Source organism: Harpegnathos saltator, unplaced genomic scaffold, assembly GCF_003227715.2.
Source record: "Harpegnathos saltator strain DR-91 unplaced genomic scaffold, Hsal_v8.6 scaffold75, whole genome shotgun sequence".
In the NCBI taxonomy this organism is placed as follows: Eukaryota; Metazoa; Arthropoda; class Insecta; order Hymenoptera; family Formicidae; genus Harpegnathos; species Harpegnathos saltator.
Genome location: NW_020230593.1, coordinates 665,443 through 685,295, shown reverse-complemented (window position 1 = coordinate 685,295; position 19,853 = coordinate 665,443). Strand labels below are relative to the sequence as shown.

At 37.2% G+C, this 19,853-nt stretch overlaps 4 protein-coding genes across 7 annotated transcripts; 2 read left to right on the top strand and 2 right to left on the bottom strand.

Moving 5' to 3' along the window:
- Window positions 1-2,077: 2,077 nt before the first annotated feature.
- Window positions 2,078-3,945, top strand: bys (Bystin). The gene is made up of 3 exons (XM_011156599.3): window positions 2,078-2,363; window positions 2,514-3,436; window positions 3,532-3,945. Exons 1-3 carry the CDS (start codon window positions 2,229-2,231, stop codon window positions 3,770-3,772), a joined length of 1,299 nt encoding a protein of 432 aa, XP_011154901.1. The 5' UTR covers window positions 2,078-2,228; the 3' UTR covers window positions 3,773-3,945.
- Window positions 3,946-3,986: 41 nt separating this feature from the next.
- On the bottom strand, window positions 3,987-8,471 carry LOC105192433 (putative sodium-coupled neutral amino acid transporter 10). 3 transcript variants are annotated; one of them, XM_011156586.3, is made up of 7 exons: window positions 8,122-8,471; window positions 7,884-8,034; window positions 7,091-7,361; window positions 6,841-6,977; window positions 6,523-6,750; window positions 6,242-6,446; window positions 3,987-6,162 (listed from the first exon to the last, which is right to left on the bottom strand). In XM_011156586.3, the coding sequence occupies exons 2-7, from the start codon at window positions 7,932-7,934 to the stop codon at window positions 4,487-4,489; spliced, it is 2,568 nt and encodes an 855-aa protein (XP_011154888.1). In that variant the 5' UTR covers window positions 7,935-8,034; window positions 8,122-8,471; the 3' UTR covers window positions 3,987-4,486. The 3 variants fall into 3 exon arrangements, with proteins under 3 accessions (XP_011154888.1, XP_011154879.1, XP_025161804.1); XM_011156577.3 differs by having other exon boundaries at window positions 7,452-8,034; window positions 8,122-8,470; XM_025306019.1 differs by lacking the exon at window positions 8,122-8,471 and adding an exon at window positions 7,452-7,663.
- An 833-nt stretch (window positions 8,472-9,304) lies between these two features.
- HDAC1 (histone deacetylase 1) lies at window positions 9,305-14,140 on the bottom strand. The gene is made up of 9 exons (XM_011156566.3): window positions 13,951-14,140; window positions 12,879-12,991; window positions 12,665-12,782; window positions 12,210-12,583; window positions 11,982-12,129; window positions 11,615-11,900; window positions 11,308-11,536; window positions 11,083-11,176; window positions 9,305-10,998 (listed from the first exon to the last, which is right to left on the bottom strand). Exons 1-9 carry the CDS (start codon window positions 14,012-14,014, stop codon window positions 10,928-10,930), a joined length of 1,497 nt encoding a protein of 498 aa, XP_011154868.1. The 5' UTR covers window positions 14,015-14,140; the 3' UTR covers window positions 9,305-10,927.
- A 901-nt stretch (window positions 14,141-15,041) lies between these two features.
- On the top strand, window positions 15,042-19,808 carry LOC105192406 (uncharacterized). Of its 2 annotated transcripts, none has more exons than XM_025306046.1 (9): window positions 15,042-15,115; window positions 15,468-15,578; window positions 15,668-15,829; window positions 15,904-16,133; window positions 16,217-18,119; window positions 18,198-18,299; window positions 18,447-18,499; window positions 18,578-19,291; window positions 19,375-19,808. In XM_025306046.1, the coding sequence occupies exons 2-9, from the start codon at window positions 15,499-15,501 to the stop codon at window positions 19,467-19,469; spliced, it is 3,339 nt and encodes a 1,112-aa protein (XP_025161831.1). In that variant the 5' UTR covers window positions 15,042-15,115; window positions 15,468-15,498; the 3' UTR covers window positions 19,470-19,808. The 2 variants fall into 2 exon arrangements, with proteins under 2 accessions (XP_025161831.1, XP_025161832.1); XM_025306047.1 differs by having other exon boundaries at window positions 15,056-15,115; window positions 15,476-15,578.
- The last annotated feature ends 45 nt before the right edge of the window (window positions 19,809-19,853 follow it).

Genomic DNA, 19,853 nt, shown 5'->3' with positions numbered 1-19,853 from the left:
TCATTTATCCGCGTTAATTTGATGAAAAAATTAGATATTGAACGGTCTTCGATTTTCGGTATTGATTTATTTTCTCATTGTTTTACAAGACAAAAAAATTGATACGAATCGTTCGTTTATCCGAATTAATTTGTTGAATGAGATAAAGGGGTAAGTGAAAAGGGGTACCTGAAAAATGAGAACAAATTGTCATTGCACTTGGACAATTTTTTAACACTGATTTATGGTATTAATCGACATTCGATTTTTGGTACTGATTTACTCTTTCATTTCTCAATAAGAAAAAAAAATTCATACGAAATGTTCATTTATCCGCGTTAATTTGATGAATAAATTAAATATTGATCGGTCTTCAATTTTCGGTACTGACTGATTCTTTAATTTCTTTATAACAGAATAAAAATTGAATACGAATCGTTCTTTTATCCGACTCAATTTGTTGAGTAAATTAGTGGGGTAAGTACCTGCAAGATGAAAACGATTTGTCATTGCACTTAGACAATTTTCTAACGCTGATTTATAGTATTAATCAATATCCGGTTTTCGATACTGATTTAGTCTTTGATTTCTCTATAAAAGAAAAAAAGATTGATACAAATTGTTCATTTATCCGCGTTAATTTGATGAAAAAATTAGATATTGAACGGTCTTTGATTTTCGGTATTGATTTATTTTCTCATTGTTTTACAAGACAAAAAAATTTATTCGAATCGTTCGTTTATCCGAGTTAATTTGTTGAATGAGATTAGAGGGGTAAGTACCTGAAAAATGAGAACAAATTGTCATTGCACTTGGACAATTTTCTGACACTGATTTATGGTATTAATCGGTATTCGATTTTCGATACTGATTTACTCTTTCATTGCTCTATATGAAAAGGAAAAATTGATACGAATCGTTCATTTATCGGCGTTAATTTTTTTTTTATTATATATAAGTGGTCCATGGGACGATTAAATATTCGAATACATGTTGCCGTATCAAAGTCTCCTCTATAATAAACGATTTGACACGTCTGGGGACGTATGATGTATCGTTGCCCGCATCCCATTCCCTTCGTCCTACTTTTCTGTATAAAATGTCGAATTGAAACGTATTAAAAAATATTGACATTTTGAATGTCTGATTTCTGAATCTTTTTGATCCGAAGAAAAGGATTGAAAAGTATTAGTTTCCATTAAATTTTACTGCGCTAAATGCGAGACGGTCTCTTTCACCCAAGTGCCTCACCAGGGAAATTTCTCTGGTACGCTAAATCCCGTAAGGTCATCAGTCTTTGTAGTATATCTCGTCGGTGCACAAGGTTTATATTACCTGTACATACATATTTTGAAACATTTTTTTTGGATATTATATCAAACGGATTTTGCGTGTCACGTAATATCCTTCGGACTACACGGACATTATTATTTTGATCAATTTGATTTCTTTGGTATTCATTGAATTATCCAGAACGCACAACTGCCATGTTGAACGACTCAATTGTCGTGTGAAATGTTTCGATTTTCACAAATTCATATAAAATTTTTCATTTTTCACTGATTCACAGAAGTCTTTCACTTTTTATTAGTTCACGCTAGGGAAAAGATTCATGATCGCTGCCCTGAGCAACTGCAACGCTTTTCGAATCATCTATGTCGGCGCGCTTTTACTCCTCAGATTTCTGTCATTAATAACTCGATAATTATTGCGAATCTCGCAAAATGGTATAGGACTTTTATGTTTGTCTCAACCCAATCTACCCTCACACTTCGGATTGGCAGCTAATTACCGGACACTTCGTATGATCTTCATGATATTAATCATACACAATGTCAATTCTTTTTTTTTGCACATGTTAACATGTTAATTCATGTTATAAACGCGTAACAATGTGCGAGACCGTGCTTGTCAAATATGCTATTATGGTTGTAGCACGGACATAAACCGCCTAAAAATGGATGTAGCACGGACTGCCACCACATACAGGTTTTACCGCCGAAACCTGAATGTGGATGTAGCCTCGTAGTTCCCCTCTCAAAATGGATGCAGATGGCGGCCTTTCCCAGTGCGAAAAATCGGTGTCGTCGAAAACACCGTGTTGGCCGCTCTCACGTTCCTCTCTGCTTCTACCTAAAGCCATATACCGAACTGAACTGAACTGTACTAAATACTAGTATTTCTATAGCGTCTTTACAAGGCGTTAGCACGTGGACGTATGAACTTGTTGTTTTGATAGTGTTGACAAAATGGGTAAAGCGAAAAAAGTTAAAGTATCGAAAGGCGGCACCAAAATAAGTCTGGCGGATGAAATAGAACTCGAGAAAACAATAAAATCCAAAAGCAGACAAAAAATCAGACATCGGACCGAAGAAGACGAAGAGGTTAATTTTTATATCTTTTACCTTTATACTTCAGAAACTGGAAAGAATTAATTTTATTAGTTTTAAGAATTACTTGATAAAAATTAATAATAATTTAAATGGCAATGCGTTGTATCAAGGGATACATTTTTGTAATCATTTTTCATTCAGTATGTAGCTCCTACCTTGACAAAAAAGATCCTGTCACAAGCTAGGAAACAGCAGCGAGAGATTGAAGAGGAAATTGACTTGAGCGATCCTAAGGCTGTGAAAAAGTCAACGGTAAAACTGAGCAATGATTTTAGCGATGCGGGAGAATCTAGTGATGAAGAGAAGGTGGAGGATATTCACTACTATGAGAATATTGAGATAAATGAAGAGGATGAACGTGCACTAGAGATGTTCATGTCCAAAGATCCTGTACCCATGAGAACATTGGCAGACATAATAATGGAGAAATTAACAGAAAAGAAAACTGAGATTGAGACTCAGTTTTCAGATGCTGGTACTGTACAATTACAGGATTTGGACCCACGAATCAAAGCAATGTATGAGGGTGTTAGGGATGTTCTGGCAAAATACCGTAGTGGCAAACTGCCAAAGGCTTTCAAGATTGTACCCAGTTTAAGAAACTGGGAACAGATATTGTACATCACAGAACCACCACAATGGTCCGCTGCTGCTATGTACCAAGCAACCAGGATATTTGCTTCAAATCTGAAAGACAAGATGGCTCAAAGATTCTACAACTTGGTCCTGCTACCCCGAATCAGAGATGATTTAGCAGAATACAAAAGATTGAACTTTCACCTGTACCAAGCACTAAGGAAAGCGCTTTTCAAGCCAGCTGGATTCATGAAGGGAATCTTGCTGCCACTCTTAGAATCTGGTACATGCACACTCAGAGAGGCAGTGATAATCGGGTCTGTGATCGCAAAGAACTCCATACCGATTCTGCACTCCTCAGCAGCCATACTGAAAATTGCAGAAATGGATTACACTGGTGCAAACAGCATTTTTCTCAGAATATTTTTGGATAAGAAATACGCACTTCCATACAGAGTAGTGGATGGAGTAGTATTTCATTTTCTCAGGTAAGTTGTGTAATAATCATGGCAGTCTTTAAACCACAGTGAGAGCGTTTTCTCACGCAAAACAACCTGCTTCTCATTCTTAAATAATCCATCAGATTCGAACGAGACACGAGAGAATTGCCGGTGCTGTGGCATCAGGCCTTCTTGACTTTCGTACAACGATACAAGAGTGATATCAGTTCCGAGCAGAAAGAGGCTCTGCTGAATTTACTGAAGAAACAGTCGCATCATTCGATCACCTCTGAAATCAGGAGAGAGTTACAACATGCGAAATGCAGGGACATAGAGATGATGATGGGACCCATCATCAGTTTCATGGAACCGGTGGCTATTTAAGTTACATTGAATACATCGTGTGTATATAATGTAACATGTATAATGTCGAAATATTAAAACTATTATGTACTGTCATTGGTAGTGTAATTATACGCGCTAATTACAATCAGAAACTCCTTTATCAAACAAGATTGAAATCTTAGCAAACTGGATATTCGATTTTGGAAAACTAGGTGATATATGCGATGAAATTGGACTGACGTAAACTGCGGTGTAAAAATACATTTTGTATTTAGCTTGATCTAGATTTCTTAAACGAATACGTGCATAATTTTTACAGTCAATATTATACAGATAATATATAACAAAAACACACGTACAGCACTTGTATATTAGATTGATCGAGAAGTTCATTTTTCTACGTTTTACTAGCAGACAAAATAGAGAAAAATGAAGAAATTAGTGCTAAAAAAACAAATAAGCGAATTTTGATTAATTTAATACTATAAATAAAATCGTCTTTATACATGTTCTACAAGTCGTAAATGTACTGTAAAGTATATATCATAAATCTGCCTTAAAACTTCGAGATCAAGTTCTAACGGTAATTTCTCATGTCAAACTCGATAATTTATACTCCAATTATTAAACACAAATAAAATATATAACATGACTCTGGTAGAGAGAGAAATCAGCGATCGGCTCATCCATATTATAAATAAATTCGTCTAATATTATGCCGTACGAATTCTGTCGTTTTCGTCCACTGCATATCTAGATCTCCGTATTGTCCTTGGAGTTCAGAGCTTTCAAGTCTCTCTGTTTTATGCTTGTGTGCTTCGCGTTCAGTGCAATCCGCGGGTCTACCGAGATTATCTTCGTCACTCCCTTTTCGGACGGATATACGTTTGTCTTGATCAAAAGTTGTTCCTCGATTATGTCCGATTTCGTTGTTCCTTTTTCTGACTCCTCTATCTCAGGTTTCTCGGAACTCGCCTGTAACTTCGAGCAGGTCTCGTAATCCCTATTGTTTATGTCTTTCAGCAAAGACTTGGATCTTTCAGTCGAACGTTCGCTATGAGCGACTGGTGCATCGCTCGAATTCACTTCTGCGCCGATGTCTCTCTTCTCACGCTCGTAATTCTCCAGAATGTCCCTGTGTATCGCCTGAACCTGCGGCTCGCTCTTGTTCTGCGACGGAACAATCGCGTTGTAGGACTTCGATTGATTGCTCATTTTCAACGCTATAGGCACGGAAAAGCGAGAGCCATCGTAGTTCCCTTGTAATTTGTCAGACGCGTCGATAACTTCGTTCGTGAGGACTTCCCGCTGCTCCTTCTTCGTCTGACGATTGCTGATTTCCTCCTCCACGATCGACTTCTGTAGAGCTCCTTTCGACAAGAGGTTCAAGACGGGACCCTTTATGTTCTCCGAATCGTTAAACTCTATCCTTTCTATTTTCGTCTCGTCATTATGTACCGGCGATTCTTTACGTATCGATAATCTCTCGGGTGCTACCAAGTTATCCGTCTCTTTGTCAACGAGGAGAGACTTACTCATCGTTGCATCTCCCGGTGATTTTTGCGCTGCTTCCGCGATTGCATTCCGAGAGATCTCCCGCGGCGACCCTGACTTCTCTTTATTTTCAAGCGCAATCTTCACGTCGTTCCTCTCGTCAGGCGTATGCAGCTTTTCGCTCAGCTTCACCTTGTCTGCTGCATTCCATTCTTTGTCTTCCAAAGTCTCTTTGATACGGTTACTCTTGTCGATGTTGACTTCGTTGTTTTCCGCGACTCTCCTGTCGTTTTCTCTCAAACTGCCTTCCGCTAAAATGTCCTCTTTCACGTTAATTTGTACTTTTTTTAGTATCTCGTCTTTCGCCATTCTTTGCTTCTCTCTCTCGAACTCCTGCTTCTGTTCCTTGATATCCTTCAGTATTTCTTTTTGCTCCTGCATCATTTGACGTTGCTCCAACTTGTGTTTCTCCAACGTTTTTCTCAGTTGCTCATGTCGTTCCGCGGCTCTGGCGTTAGCGACATCTCCATCGGCCGCCAACTCTGATTCCTCCTTTTTTATCGCATCTAAATTGATAAGATTATCGTTCTTCTGCGAGTCTACGGATCGCTCTTTTTCCTCAATCATCTTGATCTTCTCCTCCGCTTTCAACGTGACGACGGACTCGTCGAGCTTAACGACATCAGCGATCTGCGACTGTACGTCCGAGTTTTCATTATTTAATGTCTTGAGAGTCCCGACCTCTTTTATTTCAGGTAAAAGGGTACCGGATGCCGCTGCTATTTTATCAGATTTCTCGGCATTCGGTTTTTCGGTGACAATCACACGCTCGACAGGTATCGGTGGTTCTTGTCGAACGTCTTTCGCTTTCATATCCAACGCTTTCTCGAGGACTTTCTCGAGGACTTTCATCTCAGGTAATTGATTCATTTTTTCTGTAACGAAAATACGAAATCAGACTACGATCAGTAGCAACGGTAACAACAAAACCGTGCCTCTCACGCAACATCGTACCTTTCACCCTCGGAATGAGCTCCAAGTTATCGGGAGCGTTTGGAATGATTTGCAAATCGTCCTTAATTATGTTCAACGGTAGATTATTCATTTGCACGAGTGGCTTATTCGTTGCCGTCAATTTCGTGCTCGTGGACTTCTCCATGGCGTACAAATTGGCATACGTGCCGAGAACCATGATCCAAACGCCGACAATTAAAATACCCTGTGCATAAATAAGTGTCATACAATCAGTCATAAGGAGACAACTGCTAATGCGAGGTCTGGAAAATCGCCGTTACCTGAGCTAATAATCTTTCATTGGTGTTTTTGCTACTTATAGATATGAAAAATACTGCCGGGAATATTAAGCATATCATCACCCCGATTGTCGAGCCCACGATACCGAGAACGAACTCAATATTCGGCACTATAATACCGATAATCAATGAAATACTGACTACAGCGACAGTGAGACAGCGAAATCTGGATTCCGACAGGTAATTGATAGACGGCTCGTGGGTGTGTACCTGATGCAGTGGTAAAACATAAAGAGTTAGAATAGCGAAATAGCCTTACTGTGTTCAACTGTTCAAATATTTGTTTCCAAGTATACATACCCGTCGGAACAAGAGGGAATTCAAGCTCGCGCGACACGGAAAAATGACTAGAGGGAAGCTGAATGCAACCGAGAACACGAATCCCATCTTAATCAATTCGGACGTAATGCTAGGCTCGAAACTCAGTAAGATATTCCCTGCAATATGAGAAAATAATGCAATAGTAACCAAATAGCTGGTCGAGAGCGAGAGTGTATACGGCAGTTGGAATTATTTACATTACGTGTGTAACGCGTTCCTATCGAATTACCTGTGAACGGTTGGGTACAGAATGCAATGTAACCGAACAAGCCAACGCACATATATACAACGGTACATATATTTAATGCTCCTCGTACAACGTCGTTCATCTTCTCTAACGATACATTCGGAATGGTTTCGTATATCTCGAATAGCTGTGTCTGACAGAACAGAGCCATGGAAAATATCGGCAGGCATTGCAGGATACCACCTGGTCTCCAATAATTGATGCTATCGTACCAGTCTCCAGCAAAGATATGCTGAGTTGATTCACCTATTACCTGTCAATCAAGGAGAGAACAAGTGTGAGTGCTTATGTGTCATGTTAATATGCCACATTTATACAAATATAATATACTTTTGAACTATACTTTTAGCACAAGGCAGAGGTAGAAGACAATAGTAGCTGTGCAAATGCTAGACAGACTATCAATATTTCGTAGTAATCCTAGAGGTAAAACTATGAGAACACCAGTAACAATCAGTAGACTGGTGCGAATGTCCCCCGGAGTCTTATTCATCATCTTGCTGACTATTTGTGGTCCCAGATCACCAACCACGACAAAGTAGGCGATACATGTGCCTAGGAGGAAGCCGATAATGAAAAGTTCCACCAGAAATTTTCCCATGTGACCGAACGCGTGGAAAGCTAACAGCTCAAAGTTACGTCTCCTCGATATTACAGCAGACTTGACGAGGAAGTGACAGGCGAGTCGCGACAGGGTGCTGCATAGTAATAGCACTAAGATCGCCAATACGATGCCGCACTGCTTGAAGCAGAACGGCATCGCTAGGACGCTTACACCTATGATGCTGTTGGCGAGAGTCATCACATGCGACATTTGGGAGATCATTTTGGGAGGAATTTCAACTGCTCGCTAATCTCGTCTCTTGTTTATCGTAAGTTTCACATGGTGCGAGATCTCTCTTGTATTTCACATCTCCCTCAAGCTTCTGCAAATACAATTGACAGTGTTATTGTTAAAGATTTATAAATCTAATATGTAAGATAGAACGATAAAAATTCAATTTTTTACTAACGGAAAGTGTGGAGCAACTGGTTGCGTGACTCTTTCAGCGCATATCTAGCACATAAAGTGATGTCATATGCAAATATCCGCGGCATAAAGCGAGGGGACTCTTCTGGTAAATTGGCGAGGTTAGGATGTTGACCGCTGAGTGTTGACGTTGCGCGTTTTGCGATTAACGCACGTCAAATAGCGATTATCCTTATTATTTCCGGATGCTACATTGTGCGTCACGTTTGTGACAAAGCGCTTTGCAGACGGCACCGACGACGAGAACCATCGAGACGCCTACCGGCTTTTCGTGACTGTCGCCATTTTTAAATTTCGATTCTCTTCTATTTGTTATCGAACTGACGATATAAACACATTGAATTAATATAACAATACTCGTATACATATATATATATATAATTCATAACTTTTCAAGTGTAACTAAGTCGAAATTATCAATTCGGGGTAAATTAAATTTCGCCTTTTTGCCTCTTGGATCCGCAAATAAGTGAATCCCACAACTACCACATATAGATTTCTTTATTTTTTATTATAAATATTTAAAAACGTCCTCATATACATATATATATATATATATGTATATGTATATGTATACACACATACACATATATATTATATATATATATATATATATATATGTACTCTTACGCGTGGACATAAATATATAATACTTGATCTATATTTCGGATCGACTCAAGGTTATACGCAATGTCACTTCAGATTTGTTTTGTCTTTGTGTGGTGGGTAGGTATCAGTCAATTACAGTTACAGGCATTGTTATAGGATCAATGTGTCGCTGGCCTGATCCAGAAGACTCGGAAGAGATCGATCGCTCCGATCCGGTATCCCGAAGAAGATAAATTTTATGTACATAAAGGAGTATCAATGCACGTTTGTTGCTCTCGTGCACGAGTTTTTTTTTTTACCGAAAATACGTATGAAGGAAGATACGTAGCTTGAGGATCAGAGTTGGCGCAATAATTGCTGCAGAAAGATCGAGAATGCAGTCATTTGCAAGCCTCGTTCTTCGTGCATCAAAACTACAGCTACGTCTTCGCAATCTTGAATCGTTTGTCTTGCAGAAATGGAGATCTGTCTCATCACGAGAATAATTCTCATATCTCGTAGAGAGCCTAGCCTAATGTGTGTTTTAAGATTCTACAGCTACACTTGAAATCGATATATTTTTCAATCGCCGTAATTTCACCATACTTTCTTACACTTGCTGACCGTTTTTCGTTTGCATTTTTCGCATATACATCATTCGAAAATATCTGTGGATATTTCTTCCTTCATTAGTATTCATTTTCCCTGGTTCATATAGTAGCGACATTGTGGGATCCATCTACTGTCAATCTTAAAATTACTTTGGTAGAAAATGCTTAATTTCGCGTACGAACGCGAATTACACGAACAAATATCGATCTATGTCGATATCTCGTCTCCGCAAAATACATCATTCGCAACATTTCCGTTATCGAGTGAACCAGAGAAATTGTCAAAATGAATATTCCACTACTTTCTCGAATAATATATGAGGCGAAATACTTTACACTTTCAAGAATGACGATGCTCATCTCTATTATATCATTATTGCGTGCAAGGGTTTTGTTTAAGAATAATTTTGTTTGTTGTATATGTACAAGAATAGGAAGCAAACGAATTCGTCGAATCATTATTCTCGTCCCTCAAATCAATCTTGGTTTTTAAATTGCACCGCTGTCTTACGGGTCAATGGTTCGGTTAATCGTAACGTGTGTTACATGATTAACAACGCGAACATACCGTACGTTATATAAAGTGGGATGTTTAAAATGACATATCCGAAATATGTTCGTTGCGCGTAGTTACGTGAAAAAAATGAAATAAGATAAGCTTCTCAAACCAAGTTTAAAGAGGAAATGCGACAATGAGAAAGTAAATTCCGTTTTTAGAGTTTACTGCCGTTATTGCTAATTCCTTACATATGTATGTTTGTGCGCAACGAAGATATCAGAATGTAGTTTTAGATGTCCCGCCTTATATGGCGCGTAAGAGTGCATCTTATGCACTTTGTGAAATTTGATTGGAGCATTAGAGCGATAGAATCAGCTCGGTGCCCTGAAAGGTTGTCAATATTTCATAATTTTAAATCTACGAGATTGTGTAAATTTACATAAACTTCTCTGAATGCACTGATATATCTCTCTTATATAGGTCTCTTGGAATTGTTGAATTATTACATGACGCACGGATATATATATATATATATGTGTGTGTGTGTGTGTGTGTGTGTGTGTACACATATATACGTGTGTATATATATACACATGTATGCATATACACATGTATGCATATACACATGTATGCATATACACATGTATGCATATATAAAGAATCGCGATCAGACTATAAAATCTTGACAAATCGATCGGGTCACCGTGCACTTTATTCCACGAAAACGACATTTTTAATCGTAGGTGATTGTACTGAAAGAAGTGCCGATTTGAAATTATTCGCACATGCATTTCCGAATTTATCAGTCTACGATTAAAATTATGGAGCGTATTAACCTACATACACGCTCATACGTGTAAATTTCGGCGATGATGACGCTGCCAAAAACGAACTTGTCATATTTGAGAATCTGAATTTTTCGGATTTTTTTAAATATAGAAGAAATATAGAATACCGTTTCGAATAGTGAAGCAAAGTAAAGGCAGCGGACATCTATGCTCCTGTCACATAAATCATTTAAACTTGATTATACATTTAATTTAATTAAAAACATCTTTCCATTTCCCTCGATGTGTCAAAACAATCGTTTATCAGGGATTCGCTCCGCCATCTTTCTTCGTCTCCTCATTCGTTGGATTTGTCTTCTCGTCTTTCTCATTTTCTAGATAAGAAAGAAAATTATACACAATCGATATAGTTCCGAGATATTAATACACAAATATAAGAAAATATATTTGATATTTACCTTTCGGATCCGATTTGAGATCATCATCTTTCTTCATATCAGTGTCCATACTCTCCTGACCCTTTTCCAAGCGCGGTCGCTTCCGACTAGATCCCTTTAATATAAGGAAAACAAAATAAAAATATCTGCATTGCATATACAATACTGTATATATACAGTATTATATTGCGTGTACGAAATAATTAAATATCATAGATATTTATAATCAATGTCAGAAATCATTACCTTGAATGACCTGTTATCTCTTCGGCCACCTTCACCTTCATCTTCGCTATCGCTGTACTCATTTTCGTGTTGTATTCTTTTATCTAAGTCGCGCTGAGGCAATCTTTCGTCAGGATTTATCTTATCCTCAGCTTCCGAATCTTCGATAACAGCGCCGTCTTCTGGAATTGCTTGAACTTGTACGCCAGGTGCATGAGGTAGCATCCTCAGGTTTTCAAACAGTCTTGTTCTGAAATTATATGCAATTACGAACTGATCTATTTACAATGCATGTGCGAATCAAATGTAAGATTATGAATAGATTTACTTTATTTTCTCGAGATATTCCGGTGTATTTTGATTTGCCATGTTTGAGGGGCTAATGTGTAACTTGAAATCAGGACCAAAATACTCAAAATAATCATTATACGGAAGTTCATTTGCAATTTCACACCCCAAAGCTACAGACGTCTCATATGTCCAACATCTGGATACATTTCTGATCGTATAGCCACCACCTCCAACCATCAGAAATGGCAAATTATATTTTTTTACAAATTCCACGCATTTACCATGACCTCTCACGGTCAAATTGAAGCATCCCAATCGGTCACCTGCATCAATTATATTTATTAATTAAAATTTGTTAACTTTGTAATTTCAAAGCACAATGATTTTGTTTAAGACAACTATACCGGTTAAAGAGTCGGCACCACATTGCAAAACAACAGCAGAAGGTTGGAAGGTTTCCATGACCTTGGAAATAATAGGAACAAATATGGATTCATAGCTCTCATCATCCATACCATCTCTCAAAGGTATATTCACTGCATAATATTTTCCCTGTTAATAGTAAAAGAAAAGAATATCAATCAATTCCTAACACAAAAAGAACAAACAGATTTCACATGTGAAACGTTTACCTTTCCCGCCCCGATATCGCGAAGATCTCCAGTTCCGGGAAAATATTCGCCATACTTATGAAACGAAACCGTCATTACTCTATCCGTTGTGTAAAACGCCTCTTCGACACCATCGCCATGATGAACATCAATATCAATATACAAAACTCTCTGATGATATTTCAACAGTTCTAGAATACCAAGAACAATATCATTTACATAGCAAAAGCCTGATGCTTCGCTTTTTTTAGCGTGATGTAAGCCACCACCCCAGTTGATGCATATATCTGAAGCTTGCTTATTAAGCTTTACAGCAGCAGCTACAGATCCACCAGCTGATAATTGACAAAACTCATACAATCCATCGAAGACAGGACAGTCTTCTCCTACGTTAACTGTTATAAAAAAGTAATATTAGGGTTTTTAATTTTAATAATTCATTTATTAAATGTTATATCAATAATAAAATAGCTTACATCGTTGCATTTGTTTATTGTATTCAGACATGTTGTCTGGCCTTATTGACCTCAGAAATCTAATGTATTCATCACTATGAAATTTTGTCATCTCATCTGCTGTGGCTTTATGAGGTCTCTGAATAATAACAGGATATAATTACATTTAAATATCTTGCTGTGTTCAACAGTGTAAAGGAATATAATTGAGTGAGGATCAAGAAACATTTCTTACGTATATTTCCATCTTTCTGTAAAGGCCATAATTTAAGAGCAAATTGTGTGTCATCCTTATACGATGTGGCTTCATAGGATGTCCTTGGCCGTAGTAATAATTGCCGATATCACCTGATACATTACAGTGACATATATATAAATATAAAATATGTGAAAAACATATTAACACATCCTTATGGTCATGTCGCGCGTTTTGTTGGATGGACTACGGTGCACCGGAGCACACTTGAGAATCTCTCGTGATTTGCTACAAAAACTATATCTCTTTCTACAGAGTTCATTGAAGTGGCGATTTTCATGAAAAATATTTTCGGAAAGTGCGAATTGCATTCGTAAAATAGCGTTTTACATTTCGTATTAGTCAATAATCTCGCAAAATCCTTCGTTAGATTCTAGCGTCTTTCATAACCTGCAAACACCGCGATTTTGACGTTTCTCATTATCTTCACGACAAAATGCCGCTTTATGACAAAGATAAATTACACTATTAAACATAGCATAGATAATTATCTCTTGAGACGAGAATGTTTATTCGAAAATTCACGATTTGCAAAGTGTTTGTTTAATATCAAAAATTCGTGTCGCTCAAACAAAATTCGTACGTAGTCTATCAGGGGAATTCAAGTCACACAGAGCAGATATCATTCGTAGTTACAGAAATGGATGGATTACAGTTTATTGGTCGTATTAAGTACGAATATCTGATAACGACAAAGATCCTCAGGTATACGACAGAAATGTATATAGGTATGGCCGACGCACGCTCGCCTACGGTCGCATGGAAGTATAGCTGAGAGTCTCTCGGCTTAACGTCACAAAAACCGTACAATCGAGCAATAGTATCGTGAAAATTGTGGTGCATTGTACCGAAATAGTCGTGCCTCATCATACGAATAAGCGGCGACGCGCGAACGGGCCGATAAGCGGTTAGATATCAGGCAAATTCTGACGGAATAAACACGATGTGTACGCGATACGAGCGCGAACGGCGCAACACATTTGACAGACTCTCCATGTGTGTGCGGTATTTTCGCGGGTTTGTAAGATATGTTGATTTTTTGGTAACTCACTGTCGTAATAGTAGCAGACGCGTTTCCTGCTGTGCGGCATCATGGTCATTTTTGCAGGGTCCATTCTGATTAAACGGCGAAACACTGGGTATGGAATTAAACGGGTACCGCGGAGTGTCGCGGCTCTCACCAACAGGACACAGCGTCACTAAAGTTGCCGCATGCGCACGCGTCACGACTCGCACGGAAGTCTCGCTCGTAATATGCGAAGGTGGCGTTGTAACGCGATGAATTTTTTTTTTATCACGGAACAGAACTAGAATGTATGTAGATGGCCAATACAGGATTCACATTGCGTTCACATCTTTGAGTTTTGGGTATCGATCATAAATCTTTTCCTCTAGCGTAAACTCATGAAAAATTAACATTTTCATATGCTTTTACATTAGAACATTTTCATTTTTCGCAAATTCACGCTAGAAGAAAAGATTCATCATTGATATTCTCACATACATGTTGTTGAACATCCAATGGGAAAATTTGTTTTCCAAAGATAAAACAGCTGGTCTGTTCTTTATAGCTGCACTGCTGAACTGGTGCAATAAGCTAGAGTGAGAAAACCTATATTTGTCTCACTTTAACTTATTGCACCAGTTCAACAGTGCAGCTTCAAAGAACAGACTATTTGTCTCATTTTACCTTATTGCACCAGTTCAACAGTGCAACTACAAAGAACAGACCAAGTGTGTCAAGGCCATACCATTGAGTTGTGTGATTGGTTATCTAATTTTTAGATTCAGCGAACTAATGCCCATTTCTACCAACTTTGGTTAACTTAACCGTTAGTTACTCCAACGGAATTGACCAGTCACATTTGTCATTAACTAGAATTATTAAATGCGATTGGTCCATTACGATGGAGTAATCAGTTGGTTAAATTAACCACGGTTGGTAGAAACGGACATAAATCCCCCAACTAGAATCCAAAATTATTACGGATCAAACATGGTTCCTAATAAAGCCAGCGGCACACGGTGCTTGTTTTCGTGCTGGATTGCTTGCTGGATGAAAATATTGCGTTGTGATTGGTACATTTCCGAAGATGGATGGAAATGCACCAATCAGAACGCAGTATTTTCATCCAGCAAGCAATCCAGCACGAAAACAAGCACTGTGTGCCGCTGGCTTTAGTAAAGTTGTTAGGAGATCGGATTAATCTTGTCATGTAAATATAGTCGACCTGTTATTTTGTGTTATATTAACAAACTGATATGGGGTTTGATCTGATATGTTTCGTTTAGTATTTGTAACTGCCAGCAGTCAATCATAAACGCATAAAATATCTTATATCTATAATGCCTTTCAAACTCGACTGCAATGTTTTTATTGTAATTTTGAATCTTGTGAGCTGGTAAAGCAATTTATTACAATTAACTTAGAAATTGAAGCACGAATTAGTATTGATTGAACCCATAGTGTTTATACATTTTTCTGTATTATTCAACTTTATAACGAATCGAGAATGTATATAAAAGTTGACTATTGCCTTATATAAAATATGGAAAATATCTTTTGAGACAACAAGACTAAAGAAAAACAAGAAACAAAATGTTATCAACACCAAAGGCAAAGAGTGGTTTGTTTTTGGCTTCATCTCTCTGTGATGGGCTTGAAGACAATAACATAAGGTAAAAAATAATCTGTTCACTATAATAGATATCAATTTCTGTAATTATATTTTTTTATTTTCTTTTTGTAATGATATAAATCTTTATAGACAAGTGGCGACTCTTTTGTTAAATAAAGATGCAGACCCTAATATCTTAATTCCAATGCATGGAGTTACTCCATTTCACTTAGTTATTGGCAACGATTCAATAGAATTTGCAGAAGAAGTCACCAAATTATTTTTACGCCATGGTGGTGATCCCAATGTGAGGTAAACATACATATAGATTGTAATTGTAGTGATCTTATGCATATATGCAAATACAATAATTTGTATGCTTTTAGGTCAAATGATGGAATGACTCCAGTTCACGTAGCAGCAGCTTGGGGAAGAATAAATATATTGGAGTTGCTTTTAGCAAATGGTGGTGATCCAGTGTGTTTAGACAGTGATGGACGAAGTCCATTTCATTATGCCTTCGATGGAAAGTATTTCAAAGCTGTGACAATGCTCGCAAAATACTGTGAGGACATTCAAGATGATGACGATGAGCCAAAATATAATATGGTGCTCGGTACTTTGATTCTCTAAATTTCTATTCTTCATAGAATCTTTGAGTCTTGTATTTTGCAATTCTTTTTATTCTTAATGTTGCAGATAAAGTTTTAGTTACTAATGGAGACATAATTGCTGAGTATGTTACATCATCACATGATACAACACACAATATAAACACAGATAATGCATCAAAGAATGATATGCTTCTTGATTTTTATAACTGTAAGCCAAGTTTTTCCCCAATGAATCTAGAATCGAATAACATGCCAGAAATATATAATAATATTACAAAGGAATCGAAAAACATAAGTATGGAATACAAAGAAGACATAAATATAAAATCTGCAGATTTATCTATAACTAATAATCAGATGATTATTGAGCAGAATAATTTTTCACAGACCAATAATAAAGACATACTAAATTATTCATTTGTTGATCTCGATTTTGACTTTGCAAACCTGTATCTCTCTGATGTCATGGAAAAAGAAAAGTGTCTTGTCGGTAAGATCATTAATCATCTTTCAACAACATTAACAAGTGACTGCACCATTAATGAGACTTTGCAAAATTACAAGAGAAACAAGCAAGAGAGCAGCAACATAACAAGCAACTCAGATATGTCATTCCCAATAAAAGAGAAAAGAGCATTTTATGAATATAAATATGGCAAAACTCCAAAGAATTTTTCACTCAAACTCAAACATAATTGCAACAAGGATATTTTGAAACCTAACACTCCCATTGTGAGAAAGAAGTATCCAAGGTTCAATACAGGAAGCATTTCTAGAAAAAAGCATAAAAAAACCTCAGACAAAGTTCTCTTAACACCACCTTGTATCCTGGATAATTCCATTATTAGTATGTCACCAAACTTTAATACACCTAATCATAGGAAGAAAAATACTATGAAGACTCCATTAATACTCTCACGTATTCATGATGATGATGATATTATCAGTAAATCGCCTAATTTCACAACACCGGTTCGTGTAGGTAAAAAGAAAAACGTAGAGAAAACATCACTCGGTAACAACTGTCTATCTTCAAAAGTATTCAAGAAATCTCACGAGCACAAAATTCAAACGCAATACTCCGAATTTAATCGGTGCAAGAGATACATTGCTCAATCTACACCGAGAAGAAAGAAGAAATTTATATATAAGCTTCATTCTGGTAGGAAACGACTCGATTGTTATCGGCAAGAAGATAACATTACTACTGACGACTTCATTGTTCGTAACACCTTAAAGCCGATCAATTTGGATAAAACTATTTTCTCAGAAGTGGCTGAAGATGCAACTCGCCATAATACTCTAAACTCTAATATCGGATCTCTATTGTTGAACTCTAATGAAAGTTTGGAAATGGAACGTCAGAATTATATGCCAATCAAGTTGGACGAAGGTAAATACGACGAGGATGATATAGCACGTGATAACAGCGATTCGAGTCAGATAGATTTAGATAATAATATTAATCAAATGGAAAAAAAGAACGAGTCTATTGATAGTTTCGACAGTGATAGAAGGGATGATATAAAGCGTGAAAACGAGCAAACGAATGCTCCATTTGTGACAATTCGAAAAAATAGATTTAAAACTGGAAGGACAACTGAGACAGCAAATTCAGCTACCGATAATATCAAATCTACATACACGACTGACTCGTTACACGGCGAAAGTTATGTGGATTGTATTGAATGTGATACCAAGAAATTATTAAATGAAGATATATATATTAATATAAGTAAGAGTTGTAATTTACACGCAAAAAATTGGTGCAGCAACAGATTCCACAAACCCTTCCCAAGTAAAGCAAAAACACAAGGTGACTTGCATATTCCCATTGTGAATTTATCCGTAAAATGTGGGAGATACATCTATCTGCCAACTTTCTCTTCGACTTTATCTTCAGAACCAAATGGATACAGTGTCGACTCGAAAAGAGCAGAGGGCACATATGAGACAAACTTAAATGTACATAAAACCGAAAGGAGTTCGTGAGTATATATCTCGATGTTTTATTATCTCAACGCGAGGATGTTTTGAAAAATTACAATCTATTACTTAAATTGTAGATCCCTGTTTTCGTATGTTACTGCTCAAGAAGAATATAAGTATGAAGATCTCGAAGAAGGCATAGTTTTGGTGGAACGGAGACATTGCATTTCACCATTTGCGTGAGTTGATTATAATTTTTTTCTTAAAACATCTGTGTACATCATATATGTAATATGTATATTCTTTCAATGAGTGAATAATCTTAAACTTAGCATTTGCAAGTTGTGTATCATTATCAAGCTAAATCATATAAAATTATTTTTTAGTACTTTCAGTGGTAGTGAATGCGATGTCAGAAGCAAAAGAACGGCTGTATCTGGTAAGTATATTGTAAAATATGAAACCGTTATTGTTAAAATAGTCGAAAGGTATTTTATCTGTTATGTTTCACTTACAGATGCTTCAGTGTCGACTGTCCTGAGCTTACCGAAAGAACTGTTAATTGACGACGTTGCGCTCAGAAGAGAACTTGCTCAGCTTGGCGACCAACCCGGACCAATTACTAATACCACCAGACATATTTACCAGAAACGTCTTATGTATCTTAGAAGCATCAGAGATACCAATTCTTTACCGAGGCTCTCTGCGCCACAAAACGCCCCGAAGAATTGCGCGGATCATCGAGTTATCAAGCCTCATTTAGAGTTTGGCGATTGGATAAATCATCTAGATACCTACAGAAGCTTGGAGAAACAGGTGTTCCAAGAGTTCGTATCGCCAAATCCATCTCGACGATGGCGCGAGGGCATGTCGCAGACGTCTTTCAATTATCTGCTGTTAGATCCGCGTATATCGCAAGACCTGCAATATCGCAATGTTTATCTTACGGAATCCGAGGTATGGTCGATCTTTCTTGATGCTATATTTTACATCGGAAAAGGCAAACGTTCCAGGCCGTTCGCACATCTCTATGACGCTTTTAAAGTATGGGTATCGAAGGCGTCCATCAGTACGAATAAGAAGATCAACCGCATTCTCGATATATGGAACAACGATCATGGCGTGATCTGTCTGCACATCTTTCAGAATGTTATTCCAGTGGAAGCCTACACGAGAGAGGCCGCTATGATAGACGCGATTGGAACGGAAAACTTAGGAAATTGCAAGGGCGGTGAGTATTACGGCATCGCTGCGACGTGGAGCATACAGCAGAAAGAAAAATTCGGTAGATACTTATTGTACAAAGCTTTGCAGATTTTATTGCACGAGGGAGAGCGCCAGCTTTTCCCTCAGAATTTGTAATAATTGATCTTCAGTGTTGTACAAGAAGAAAGATCTCATTCGTGTAGATATAAATAAGTATGGTGCAATAGATTATATACAAATTTTGACATGCAGGTAGCTCAAATTTGTGAATTATATCTCCATGTACCTGTCAATTTATTATACTGACTCTCCCAATATAATAACTATGTACGTACAAATGAGAGAACAAAGCTGTACAAAATATATTTTTAAAATAGAGAATATTGAACATCGACTAGGACTATTACTTTAAATAAATTAGATGAATCAAGAATCAAGGTGTTGCATTATGTATGTATGATACAATGACTATAAATATAATAAATTTATTTATTTATAACTTGACGTGTGTAAATCAAGCTACATGATCTTATTGATCTATAAAGGAAAAATAAAACTATATATTGAATGGATCATTCATTTATATA

Excerpts from the sequence above, each read along its gene's own strand:
- LOC105192406 (XM_025306046.1), top strand. The coding sequence starts at position 15,499 with ATGTTATCAACACCAAAGGCAAAGAGTGGTTTGTTTTTGGCTTCATCT. Across the intron at positions 15,830-15,903 it reads GGTGGTGATCCCAATGTGAG|GTCAAATGATGGAATGACTC; the intron begins GTAAACATACAT and ends GTATGCTTTTAG. Across the intron at positions 19,292-19,374 it reads CTTAGGAAATTGCAAGGGCG|ATTTTATTGCACGAGGGAGA; the intron begins GTGAGTATTACG and ends AAAGCTTTGCAG.
- bys (XM_011156599.3), top strand. The coding sequence starts at position 2,229 with ATGGGTAAAGCGAAAAAAGTTAAAGTATCGAAAGGCGGCACCAAAATA. Across the intron at positions 2,364-2,513 it reads GGACCGAAGAAGACGAAGAG|TATGTAGCTCCTACCTTGAC; the intron begins GTTAATTTTTAT and ends TTTTTCATTCAG. Across the intron at positions 3,437-3,531 it reads GTAGTATTTCATTTTCTCAG|ATTCGAACGAGACACGAGAG; the intron begins GTAAGTTGTGTA and ends ATAATCCATCAG.
- LOC105192433 (XM_011156577.3), bottom strand. The coding sequence starts at position 7,934 with ATGATCTCCCAAATGTCGCATGTGATGACTCTCGCCAACAGCATCATA. Across the intron at positions 6,751-6,840 it reads ATTCCCTCTTGTTCCGACGG|GTACACACCCACGAGCCGTC; the intron begins GTATGTATACTT and ends CCACTGCATCAG. Across the intron at positions 6,163-6,241 it reads GCTCATTCCGAGGGTGAAAG|AAAAAATGAATCAATTACCT; the intron begins GTACGATGTTGC and ends TTTTCGTTACAG.
- HDAC1 (XM_011156566.3), bottom strand. The coding sequence starts at position 14,014 with ATGGACCCTGCAAAAATGACCATGATGCCGCACAGCAGGAAACGCGTC. Across the intron at positions 12,130-12,209 it reads GCGATATCGGGGCGGGAAAG|GGAAAATATTATGCAGTGAA; the intron begins GTAAACGTTTCA and ends TACTATTAACAG. Across the intron at positions 10,999-11,082 it reads TCTCAAATCGGATCCGAAAG|AAAATGAGAAAGACGAGAAG; the intron begins GTAAATATCAAA and ends TTTCTTATCTAG.